The 12,428-nt window shown below is 36.6% G+C and overlaps 2 protein-coding genes and 1 long non-coding RNA gene across 3 annotated transcripts; 2 read left to right on the top strand and 1 right to left on the bottom strand.

The window, feature by feature from the left end:
• The first annotated feature begins 374 nt into the window (after window positions 1–374).
• On the top strand, window positions 375–2,899 carry LOC110862177 (zinc finger BED domain-containing protein DAYSLEEPER). The gene is made up of 10 exons (XM_022111355.1): window positions 375–595; window positions 707–845; window positions 921–1,130; window positions 1,196–1,483; window positions 1,559–1,768; window positions 1,869–1,880; window positions 2,111–2,209; window positions 2,284–2,388; window positions 2,448–2,537; window positions 2,804–2,899. The coding sequence occupies exons 1-10, from the start codon at window positions 375–377 to the stop codon at window positions 2,897–2,899; spliced, it is 1,470 nt and encodes a 489-aa protein (XP_021967047.1).
• Window positions 2,900–7,541: 4,642 nt separating this feature from the next.
• LOC110862216 lies at window positions 7,542–8,481 on the bottom strand. The gene is made up of 3 exons (XM_022111400.2): window positions 8,243–8,481; window positions 8,050–8,172; window positions 7,542–7,975 (listed from the first exon to the last, which is right to left on the bottom strand). Exons 1-3 carry the CDS (start codon window positions 8,291–8,293, stop codon window positions 7,733–7,735), a joined length of 417 nt encoding a protein of 138 aa, XP_021967092.1. The 5' UTR covers window positions 8,294–8,481; the 3' UTR covers window positions 7,542–7,732.
• A 1,341-nt stretch (window positions 8,482–9,822) lies between these two features.
• Window positions 9,823–11,938, top strand: LOC118433386. The gene is made up of 2 exons (XR_004833357.1): window positions 9,823–9,933; window positions 10,001–11,938. It is a non-coding gene; the product is annotated as an uncharacterized LOC118433386 (long non-coding RNA).
• The last annotated feature ends 490 nt before the right edge of the window (window positions 11,939–12,428 follow it).

The raw sequence follows: 12,428 nt of genomic DNA, 5'->3' as shown, positions 1-12,428 counted from the left end.
AACGCCAATAATCAACAATATTCGACCGTGACTGACCTCAGTGCTCGGCACGGGTTCGGGTTTGAACCCGAGTACCGGGTTCAGGTTCGGGTGCGGGTTCGGGTTCAGGTGCACAAAAATTGAACCTGATTATATCGGGTTCGGGTGCAAACTATGTCGAACCCGCGAACCCGAGTTCGCACCCGAATTCGAACCTGGGTTCTCATTCATCCATAGAGTGCAAATCCAGATGACAGAGTGGCGCGACACGTACTCTCTTTCCATTGTATTCCGCTTCCGTGCGTAAGGCATGTTAGTTTCATTTGCTCAGTCAGTTCTTGATTATTTAGGCGAACTTTATTTACAGTAATTCATACATCAAATTAAGGCCAGGAATGTCTGAATCAGTACCAAAAAGTGGTACAAGCGCCGATTATGGCAACAACGACATTCAGATCATATCTGATGACGATGAGGAAGATCAAAGGATTAAGAAACGGAAAATAGCACAACGTGGTGCCGAAGAAATAGGGACGTTAAAATTGAAGAAATCGTTATTGAATGTACATTTCGAGTGGGACAACACAGAAAATGGGTTTATGTGTATTCACTGCAGGTAAATAACAAATTTCACATTTCAGGCATCAAACAACATTTGTGTGTTATTGTGGACTGTGTCTTATAATTCTGACTCTTTTTTAATAAAATTTCGAATAATTATCTGCAGAAATATTATGAAAGCAGACAAGTCCGGCTCAACCTCGAATCTTGGAAGGCACATCAAGCGAAAACACCCCACAATACATGCGAATAATATCGAGTCACAAAACAAAATCACACAATTTACGTATTCTGTTGACAAAGAGGTAAATATTCAAATATTCAGAGCATACTTAGAATCCTAGTAAATTGTCATTATTTTCTAAAATTTGTTTTAACAGGTCAAATATTCACAAGAAGAGTTTGAGAAATCTCTCGTGAACTTCATTCTTCTTTCTAGCCAACCATTCACTTTAGTTCAAGAAAAATCTTTTATTGAGATGATATATAAATGCAATCCCAAGACACAATTACCTAGCGCCACCACAATTAAAAGACGGATCACAGAACTTTACGATATAGAAAAGAATAACCTAAAAAATTTAATACAAGTAATGAACTTTTTATTAGGATTGCAAGTAATAATTAATATTTAACGTTTAATTTCCACTTACAGTCAATTGAATCAAAAGTTTCTTTTACGGTGGATGTTTGGACGTCGAAAACGCAGGTTGCGTTTCAAGGCGTAATGATGCATTGGATTGGCAAGGATTGGACTCTGAACGAATTGCCTTTGGATTTGGATATCCTTCATGGATCTCACACCGGCGAAACCCTGGCGACGTCATTTATGAATATTTTAAAGGAATTTGACTTGCACAATCGTATTCTGGCGATCACAACTGACAATGCGTCCAATTGTGATACTTTTTTCTCAAACATTCAGATGCAGCTTGAACTTAAGGTTTTCAGAATCTCCTTTTTACAATTATATATGCTCCAAGTTTACTTAAATTAATACGAACATGAAACATTTCAGGGCATTGAATTTGACATTGAGAATCAAAGGGTGAGATGTTTAGCACACATAATCAACCTTGCATGTAAGGACGCAATTGCATTTCTTAAAGTTGGGAAACCCAGTAAATTCAATTCATCAGATCAGTCCGAGGTGGATGAAGACGAAGACGAGAATAATTTGCACCAGGACTACGGCGACATAATTCCGACTGGTTCTATTCTTCAAAAGGTGAGTATTCAATTCCGCAAAGTGTACTATTGTTAAATCAAACTTTTTGCTTGTCGATGTTCATAACAATAAGCTTAATTATATAAATTTTAATTAATAGCTTATTAAAGGGGTAATCAAAATACGTAAATCTGTCGAGAGAAGAGAGAAATTTGCGCAGCATTGCCACGTAGCTGGAATTAGGCACAAAGAACTTATTAGGGAAAATGCGACACGCTGGAATTCATTATACAAAATGATGAACAGGGCATTAAAATTCGTATTGTGAGTAAAAGTTATTTATATATTTTTAAGTTGTGTTATATTTTAATACATTTACTCGCATTTAACAATATTTTTCAGCCATTTGAAAACACACTCAGGAATGACAAAAAGTTGGCATTACTAATACTTGCGGAGGACGAGTGGGGGAAGGTCCAAGAAATGCTTGTTTTTTTAAAGGTAAGAAAATAACGCATATAAATTCAACACCGCAATATTTGTATTCTGTGACTTAAACGTTTTATACTGAATAGCCGTTCAAAAAGACGACTAATTATCTTCAGGAGGGCGTAATTCCAACCATGGCATTGTCAGCCTTAATTTATCAAAAGTTGTATGACCACCTGGAAAATTACTCGGTTAGGTGGCAGCAGATATATCAAAATATTAAATATAAATGGCATTTATTTAATTCCAGAATGATAATACACACTCAGAGTGGATCTTAGTGGCTGCCAAGCAGGCGTATGATAAATTAAACAAATATTATCCAACTTCAGATGGACTGGTATATGTAGTTGGAACAGGTAGAAAAACATTTATTTATAGTATTGCAATAAGTGCGTACAAATATCTGGCCCTTTTTTGCTTTAATTCATTTTATTAGTTTTAGATCCTCGTTGTAAAATGGAATGGTATAATCGTGCATGCTTCGAAAAGCCAATAATAAAGGAATATCGTAGGTAAGTTAAAATATCAAAATGCAGACCCATTCCGATATGGGTAATCATAATTTTGAAATCAAATTAGCCGGATAGTTCTTCCTTGTTTTAGAATAGTAAAGCAATGTTGGGAGTCGAAATGCAAGCCAATTTTGGGAAGAATCGAGCCAACTTGTCAACGTCAGAACTCTGCAGCGTCCTATTTTGACAATAAAAAGAAAAATATCTCCAATGATTTATTTGATGAGCTAATGAATAAAAATAAGAAGCCACAGTCAGAGAATCGAGATGAGCTGCAAACGTATTTAGACGAAAAACCAATAAGTTGTGAATTTGGGAGTGTCTTATTGTGGTGGCAGGTATGCTGACTAATTTATGGAACCTGAGTTGGGTGAATGAATACAATTTTCATAATTTCCGTTCGCATTTCAGGCCAATGAATATAGATTCCCAACTTTATCTAAAATGGCGAGAGACTTTCTTGCAGTCTCCGGTACCGGTGTACCAGTTGAGAGGTTGTTTTCTGGAGGACCTGATTTGATTGCACCAAGAAGGTGCTCACTCCGTCCGTCCACAATCAGAAAATGCATGTGTCTCAAAGGGTGGGTAACAAGCAAAAACCAGGAAGCGATTAAGAAACAAAGCACCGACGCTATAGTTGAAAAAATGTTTGGAAAGTAATCTCCTTTAACTTAAATGACAGACATAATTTATATTCCATTGTTTGTTTGAATAAATTATTTTACCAAATAAATAATGCCAGGCATTAATTACTTGATCTTCAAGCTATTTAACATACTGGTGGAGCAGAACCCGAGTTCGAACCCGGCGGGTTCGGGTTCGGGTTCGGGTTCTACAAAGTCGAACCCGAACCCACACCCGAACCCAAACCCACGTTGGTCTCTGTGTCAGGTTCGGTTGCGGGTTCGGGTGCGGGTTCGACTTTTCTGAACCCATGCCGAGCACTGACTGACCTTAACCAAGGCATTCTTGATTCATGGGAGGCTACCCCGATAAGCGTTATAAATAAGCATGAGCATAAATGAAAACCGAATTTTTTCGTCAACTTGTAACAGGGATAGCCGCACAGAATACTGAAATAAAACGTCATTTCAAAATGCCATAAATAGAGTATTCTACAAATAAAAATTTAAAATTCGCGAGGTTTTAGCGGTCACCTTAAAATCGATTTAGTTTTATTAACTTCAGTAATAACATCCCAATTTGCATTAATATTTGCAAAAATGTGACAAGGAATTAGATGAAGTATGCCTCAAAAACTCAAGAAGATATCTTATCATTGTCACGAGATATCTTAAAAAATGTTCACTCGCGAGGTTTTATCGGTCGCAGTATAAGTTTTCATAATTTTTTTAAAATTTGAAATTTTGTAGTGTTTTTCGAATTTTCAGACTTCCAAAAACTGATAAAAATCAGATATTCACATCCAAATCACATGCAGAATTCAAATAGTTAGAGCGATCTGAATACCCTATATTTTTGCATGAAAAATAATTTCAAATAGCTACCACGCGTTCAAATGTGCGAATTCGGAAAGAAATTCGGATCCAGTTATTTTTTCGGGTGAAGAAAATTAAATTAGTCCCATCAAGATTGGAGTTTTATACGAGTATCACATGCATTATAAGTTACAACTTACCAGGAATACTACCGTGGTGACTAAAGCCCTCCTACAATAAAAACATGCACAATGCATGACATATGAAGTAAAATTAAAGAATTTCAGTGTCAAAATCACTTACTTCAAGTTCTGACGATGTGGCGAGCGCTTAACTGCGGGAATTGGTTCGAGTGTAGAGGTCGACCACCGCTGTAGCCTTGCTCATCATTGAGGTCAAGGGCGGGGCATAAAAAGGGCATTCCCTTCATCATTTTATTTATTTTAAAAAAGCGTGTCCAATTTTAAAAATTTTCAAAATCTTGCCCATTTTGTGAAATTTTTAATAATTTTGAAAAGTTTTCTTAAATTTTACAGAATTTTGAGTATTTTGTAAAATTTTGTTCAATTTCGCGATTTTCTACAAAATGTCGAAAAATTGTAGAATAATCGCAAATTTTGAAAATTTTACAAATTTTGAGTTGTTCAAGTTACCTTGCTTTGTTGTGAAAAATGATACATTACCTGATATGTTTAGTGAAAATGCAGACGTCGCTAATAGCCACGCCCCACCAGGGGGAGTGGTTTAATTTTTTATAGTTAAACAGCTACGTTGGCCTTTGTTTACTAAGAAATGTGATATGTCACATGATATATTTTTTGTGAAAATGTAAAAGTCGCTAACAACCACCCCCACCAGGGGGCGTGGTTTAATTTCTTTTAGTTAAACTGCAAAAATTCCCTTCCTTTGCTCATAAAAATGATATATCACGTGATATGTTTTTGATGTCTTCAGAAAAATGGAAAATACGCCGTAGACCACACCCCCAAGGATTGAGGTTTCAAAATTCTTATAACAGTGTTAAGTTCGCCTTGACTTGCAGATAAAACTTATATGTCACATGATATGTTTTTATCAAAATGGAAAAGACGCCGCAGACCCCCAGGGGGCGTGGTTTCAAAATTCTTAGAACGGTGTTAAATTCGCCCTAATTGGCCGAGAAAAATGATATGTCTCATGATATGTTTTCATCAAGATGGAAAAGACGCCGTAGACCGCACCCCTTTGGGGTGTGGTTTCAAAATTCCTATAGCGGTGTTAAATTCGCCTTGATTTGCAGAGAAAAATGATATGTCGCATGATATGTTTTTATCAAAATGGAAAAGACGCCGTAGACCACACCCCCAGGGGGCGTGGTTTCAAACTTCATATAGCGGTATTAAATTCGCCTTGACTTGCAGAGAAAAATGATATGTCACTTGATATGTTTTCATGAAGATGGAGAAGACGCCGTAGACCACACCCCCAGGGGGGTGTGGTTTCAAAATTCTTAGAACGGTGTTAAATTCGCCCTAATTGGCCGAGAAAAATGATATGTCTCATGATATGTTTTCATCAAGATGGAAAAGACGCCGTAGACCGCACCCCTTTGGGGTGTGGTTTCAAAATTCCTATAGCGGTGTTAAATTCGCCTTGATTTGCAGAGAAAAATGATATGTCGCATGATATGTTTTTATCAAAATGGAAAAGACGCCGTAGACCACACCCCCAGGGGGCGTGGTTTCAAACTTCATATAGCGGTATTAAATTCGCCTTGACTTGCAGAGAAAAATGATATGTCACTTGATATGTTTTCATGAAGATGGAGAAGACGCCGTAGACCACACCCCCAGGGGGGTGTGGTTTCAAAATTCTTAGAACGGTGTTAAATTCGCCTTAATTGGCCTAGAAAAATGATATGTCACATGATATGTTTTTATCAAAATGGAAAAGACGCCGTAGACCGCACCCCGTGGGGGTGTGACCCGGGGCGAATTTGACAGGCATGTGTGTCGACATATCTTTGTCGACACGTTCCTCGAGTTTTGTGCGTCGAAATTTGATTATTTAATGTAATAAATATTTTCATGTTTTTTGACCTTGTGACCTTAATTTATGGGGGGTGTGGTCATATTTAAAAAATCTGGGAATATATATTTCGCGCAAGGGTTCAAGATCTTCAAAACACTCGGAATTTTGAAAATCGGTCGACAATTGATCGAGTAGCGTTAATTTGAATCCGCAATGTTATTAGGCATTACAAGGTCGGCCAACTCACCTTTCAGCAAGAATTGGCTCTCGTTTAAATACACGTACCATAGTAAACCATGCGTCACAAGGGATGCTTTGTATTTGCGAAATGCATGCATATGTCATTTTTGGATAGATAAAATTGAAAAATTTGAAAAAATCCAAAAATTTTATATTTTATAATGCTTAAAACTCTTTTTTAAAATTCAATTAGCTCCTAGTCGCACAAAATTCGCAACTTGCGACAATAATGAACCGATGCCCCTTAACCTCATACAAATTCTAAAATTTGAGCCACGTTGCGAATTTGCTGCGACTGTGAGTAATCGCGATTTTTCTGAAGGCAGTTTTAACATTGCTGCTTATGGGGAAACAAATAAGTTCCCGTTTTTCGGGAATATTGGTCAGATCAGTGGCGTATGTCTAACAATTATTCAAAATTTTAGAAAGCGTTCATATTAAAAAGGCCCTCATGTTTTATGATGAAACTAAGAAATAAGCTCAAAAATTGTCACTAGATTGCTTATCAGCGACAATATCGCGGGTTTCGATAAGCACACTAACTTTGCCATTTCGACTTATATTGTGCTCATTTTAAAAAGGCCCTCATGTTTTATGATCAAACTAAGAAATAAGCTCAAAAATTGTCACTAGATTGCTTATCAGCGACAATATCGCGGGTTTCGATAAGCACACAAACTTTGCCATTTCGACTTATATTGTGCTCATTTCTCACTGTTATTATTATTAACCCATATGGAAGAAGGATTTAATCTCCTAATGCGTGGGCTAACAATAATAACAACAACCAACTTATCAAGTAATTAGTTATTTAATTTTTTGGTTGCCGCAACCAACCAACACGACTACTCACCAGCAAGTTAAACTTGTGTGTGGTCGAGTTTCACTTGCTGGGAAAGAAACACACAGAGAGAGAAAGAGAAGAGCACGGCACTGTTCTGCCGGGAACGACCACCGCGAGCAGGGTTTAGTTCGTGCCCAAGCTGGTTCACACAAAAACGTAAGGCCTTGAGGTGGAACACGGCAGTGTAGTAATTCGTAAAGATTTATTACCACATTTCTTAGAGTGTACAATCTATGCATTAATATTGCTGCATAGTAGCAAAGTACTATTATAATTCGTAAATAAATTGTACTTCGTTATTTACTTCATTGCATAGTTTTTATTTGCACACGTCTTGATATAGAATTTTACAAGTCTGCACTTCCAAATTCACCTACTATGTACATATGCGTATATGTACACCTACAATGCTGGGGTATAACGAATTGATAATTGAATAGTTGACAAAAGATTGGACATGCTCGGAAGACAGCTGCATGAGCGCTACTTATCCAAATGAAGGTTTAATATTTGGAAGCACTGGGCATCTCAGCACAGTTCCGATACTGGCAAAATCTGGCGGCATGCAAAAACAGATGCACGTGCTATCCCACGGCTTCTTGACAGGGGCGCAGATATGTCCTACGTACAGCCTCCCAGCTGTTCCCATTGCGAAGGAAGATTTTGGACACCTCAAATGGCATAATGGTTCCGGAACACATGTTTCGGCTACGCTCACGAGTTCAGCAAACTAAATACATATTGAAAGTGATGTTTAGCCTGTTTTTATTAAACCAAGAATTAATTTATTACTAATACACATACACTTCTGTGTGGGCATGTCTCGCAAACGCAGTGAGTCCCATTTACGCATTTGCCAGCACCTGCATAGCCACACAAACTCGTACAAGTGGAATCATCTGAGCATCCGCCCAAGGCTGTTGATCCCTGTCAGTTTATTTTGTGCAAACTTATGAACATCTTTAAAAATGCACGTTCTTTTGGTAGGGTTACATACCTGCCCAAGGAATAAAATAACGGAACACAAACTTGCGAAATGCTGGTTCATGATTGAATTTTCTTCCTGAATTTTAATATGTCCAATCCTATCCTAATTTTCAATATATCCTGCACTCCGTTCGAGACGAATGTTAAGTTCGAAACAGCGAGCGAGACAGTTTTTAAATGTGCGCTATGACAAACATGAGAATTTGTATGGCTGGAATAATGAATATCGTTTTACGTCTGGCAATAATTTATGAAAAGTCTGAATTCATAAGACTTGCATTACAATGGGTGCAATAGAATTAGATACATAATTACTTATTTTGTGTATGCAAATTTGATTTACATATGTATCAAAGTAATCAAAGGTACAAATGTAAATATGTACTTACAATGCGAAGGTGTTAGTGGGTTATCTCAGATTGCGATGAGGCCAATTTTGAGATGTCCATGGTCAATAATAAGTAGATGTTTTGTTTTGGTGATTGGGTGAATGCGCTAATTTAAATAAGTTATGAAGACCAAAAGTTCTAAGAAATGATTGATTTTTAACGTGCGGTAGATCTCCAAGGTTTCATTTGCACTCCACTGCTTCTCCCGCAACTTCTGAAGATGTTCTCACTCGTCATTCTTCATTATATTCAGGTTACTAATTAACATGACTTTTTAGAAGGCCAATTATTGGCCTCCTAAAAATAAGTATCAAGTAAACATAAACAATAATGACAAATAGAAAAATTACCATATTTAAAAATATATAATTTTGTTATTTTGAGCCTCTGGAACAAGAATATTTTATCTATAAAATCCTATACCAGCGTTGTAATTAATTTTCCAGGCCTGCTAGCCTAAGCAATACAATTTTGCAGATTTTTTTAAACAGATTTTTTTATCAATTGGGCCAACTATCACATCGGTTTCCTATTGGAGAGAAAATTAAATAGGTTATCTGATTTGCATTTTGGTTTGTTGATAAACCGATTATCGCAAAAGTAACCTGATGGGCAGCATTAATTTGAGGAATTATCCGTCCCTCGTATTCAATAACATACTACACAGTGTACGAATATGTGGTTCATTACCACCTATACATTGCTCATTGGTCCCCACTTATGGACTTAATGCAAATAGTGTTCAATTCACGAAATTAATAATGACAATAATTATCCATTAATAATCCACTTTGAGTGAAGCCTAAGCTAGGGAGAGAAAATGTAAGTCGACAGTGTTGAGCGGAGGAGTGAAATTGAAAATTTCGTGACCTCTCGCACGTTAAAACTCATGCATTTTGTCAAACTTTTGGCCTTTAGAACTTATTTAAATTAGCGCATTCACCCAAGCACTAAAACAAAACATCTAGTTATTTACAATGGACTTATTAAAATTGGTCCGGTCGAAATATGAGATAACCCACTGAAACCTTCGCATTGTTAGTTAGCAGTGACTATTGTTGAAAATTGACGTCAAGTAAATAATGGGGTTAGTACATATTTGTGTTCATGTGTATGCTCAGGTGAATATTTAAGGTTACGTCAAGCCACACGATACCTATGAAAGTGAGATACATATGTAACGATGTATGTGGGTTGACTTGTTTAATCTGGAAATATTATTTTATATTTATTTATCAATTTTCCCAATATTTTTTCTTCTAGTTCCGGCATACAGTGCTAATTGTTATTGATAGACTGAATTATTCGAAAGGTAAGTAATCCAAGCTTATGGGATATTAATTTTTCGTGAAAATTCCCAAATTAAATGTGTGTTGTAGTTCTCGAAGCATCTAGTAAAAGTTTTCATATCCCTGATCTCCGATGTCCCCAAGCTCACCTACCATGTCAAAAATCAAGTTGTTGGTCTTGTTTTTCATTTTGTATGAGATGAAATTCTACCTGTCCTGGATGGATTATGCATAATTGGGTTATATTATTATCCGGCTAACTTTAAGGACTAAATACTACTCCTGCGAGGTAACAATCTAAACTGAACTATCATATAATTGGCACATGATTTAAGAAATTGTAATACTATAGATACTTCTGTATTTTTATGAGGTCAGGAACTTGTTTCTTAAATTTTTATGTCACCCTGGAGATTGTCACGGTGTTATTGTTATAGACGGATAAAAAGTTGTAAGTAGTTTTGGATTTCAGGAATGGCAACCATATCAATTGTTCCTTATCGGACAAAGCTAGCATTACCATTTCATGTCCCACTGTATCTCTAGCTTGCTCCAACCAGCAGTGCGACAACCAGTAACTACATGAAAAGATGACACGCGTACCGTTCATAGATTCACTGACTACGAAGATGAGTTGTAGTCCACCATTAAGATGACGTCAACCACCAAGTTTCAAATTACAATGGCATGCATAATGTAATCTCCATGTCCAACTGCAATGAATCAAACAAGATCAAGCCTTGCTCAACCAACGAAAAGAGCAAAATGGGTTTGAAGGTCCATGGTCGAAAAATAAGTGTAAATGACTCAAAACTAATTACCATATGGTAGACCTGATCACATAGGTATATGTTCACAAATGTAGTTGGAGCTACTCGATGTCTACATTCCTCACAAACCGTATCTAATTATTGAGCTGGAAGAACACAACTAATCTTGCATAAATTACTAAATTTTTTCTAGAACGTTCAAAGATTAAGACATGTAATCGACTGAACACAAGATAACAGAATTTCAAAGCAGTCCTTCAATTTATTTCATCACTATTAAAGCTCCTAACAGGTTTATAGAATATGTCATAAATTTTTTCTCTATCTCTTACCCGTAATAAAATTAATAAGAGAATGGATCAATCTGTCTCAGTCGAAAATCTGAAAATGCTTATATTACAACTCGTGTGGGTGAATAGTGAAAGTAAGGTCCCCACCAAACTGGAGAACCGATAACAGGAATATTTATATCCTAATAGAGCTATGTAAGATCCGGGTAGGATTTATCTTACTCAAGCTTGCGTCTGGTTGCTGTTGTTGCAGCTCACGAATTTGTGTTGTTGGAACTTGGGACTAGAATAATTGTACAGTTTGTTTCTCACTTAAATATTTGACGCTTCCTCTATGATCCATAGTCAAGCTTGCATTCACGTATTTATATTGCCATTGCACGTGGGAGTTATCCGTATAAAATTCGGGAAAGAAGTAACTTTGCGGTATAGTCCGATATCTCACCAAAGACAAGTTGTTTCCAAGTATACAAGGTTAATTTCTTCATCTCATATACAGATAAACTTTTTACGGATTCAAAATTAATAAATAATTAACCATTTTCCCAATTTTGCCTATGTGGGATTGAAGATCGTCAGAAATTCCCTGCAACTCAATTTTAGTGTCTGCCATTTTAGTGCAATTGCCCTTCGGTCAAGCACACTGTTTCAACACACAATTGTTTTTACCTCCAATCTTAATTGTTCTACAACCACATTTGCATCTCTTCTGGAATGATGACACCAACAAGTTTGACAAACCAAGTGCAAGCAAAATAAATACATTCAACATCAATATGAAAAGAACATTGATGGAGGATGAATCACCAACCAACAATGTACTATTATAACCAATAATACGCATTAAAAAACTGTCAACTGACACCATTTTGTACCTTCTTCACTGAGATTAGTATTGATCGTGAGAGGATACATGTACTTTATTCTTTATTCAAGCCCCATTTAAAAATAAATACAAATATGTTTTACATATGTTTGCTAATATTTTTCCAAACATGTTTTAGTTGATTCATCCAGCACTCATAAAATCTTACGTATCTATCTACGGGTTTTTATTTACACGTGAATCTAGCTGCATATATATGTGCATACTAATCAATCATTTCGGCAGTAAAATACAATGGTATACTGTTTTTGAAGTTTTTCATATACCCCTACTGGATCACTTTTTCAGAACGCGATCAGCACATTTACAATGTGTTCACCAAGATAGAACAACAAAATCGCCTTGTTGTCTTTGGTTATATTGGTCAACCTAAACTGACCCAAGCCCGCAGCAACAATCAGTTTTGGCAGACTTTCCACCTCTCTTAGATAGACCTTCCTCTCTTGACGACTCATTTCACCCAGCAATTCTGGATTTTTGCAACACCGCAAATAATTTCGGCACATAGAATCACACCGACCACACAATGTGAGCAGGACATCGACCAGGAAAAGAAATCCAACCGCGCCGAT

This window comes from Folsomia candida, unplaced genomic scaffold, assembly GCF_002217175.1.
Source record: "Folsomia candida strain VU population unplaced genomic scaffold, ASM221717v1 Fcan01_Sc050, whole genome shotgun sequence".
NCBI lineage: Eukaryota > Metazoa > Arthropoda > Collembola > Entomobryomorpha > Isotomidae > Folsomia > Folsomia candida.
The sequence above is the reverse complement of the archived record's forward strand: the minus strand, read 5'-3'. Positions and strand labels throughout refer to the sequence as shown.

Excerpts from the sequence above, each read along its gene's own strand:
- LOC110862177 (XM_022111355.1), top strand. The coding sequence starts at position 375 with ATGTCTGAATCAGTACCAAAAAGTGGTACAAGCGCCGATTATGGCAAC. Across the intron at positions 1,484-1,558 it reads AGATGCAGCTTGAACTTAAG|GGCATTGAATTTGACATTGA; the intron begins GTTTTCAGAATC and ends GAAACATTTCAG. Across the intron at positions 2,389-2,447 it reads ACCACCTGGAAAATTACTCG|AATGATAATACACACTCAGA; the intron begins GTTAGGTGGCAG and ends ATTTAATTCCAG.
- LOC110862216 (XM_022111400.2), bottom strand. The coding sequence starts at position 8,293 with ATGAACCAGCATTTCGCAAGTTTGTGTTCCGTTATTTTATTCCTTGGG. Across the intron at positions 8,173-8,242 it reads TTATTTTATTCCTTGGGCAG|GGATCAACAGCCTTGGGCGG; the intron begins GTATGTAACCCT and ends ATAAACTGACAG. Across the intron at positions 7,976-8,049 it reads AGACATGCCCACACAGAAGT|TTTGCTGAACTCGTGAGCGT; the intron begins GTATGTGTATTA and ends ATATGTATTTAG.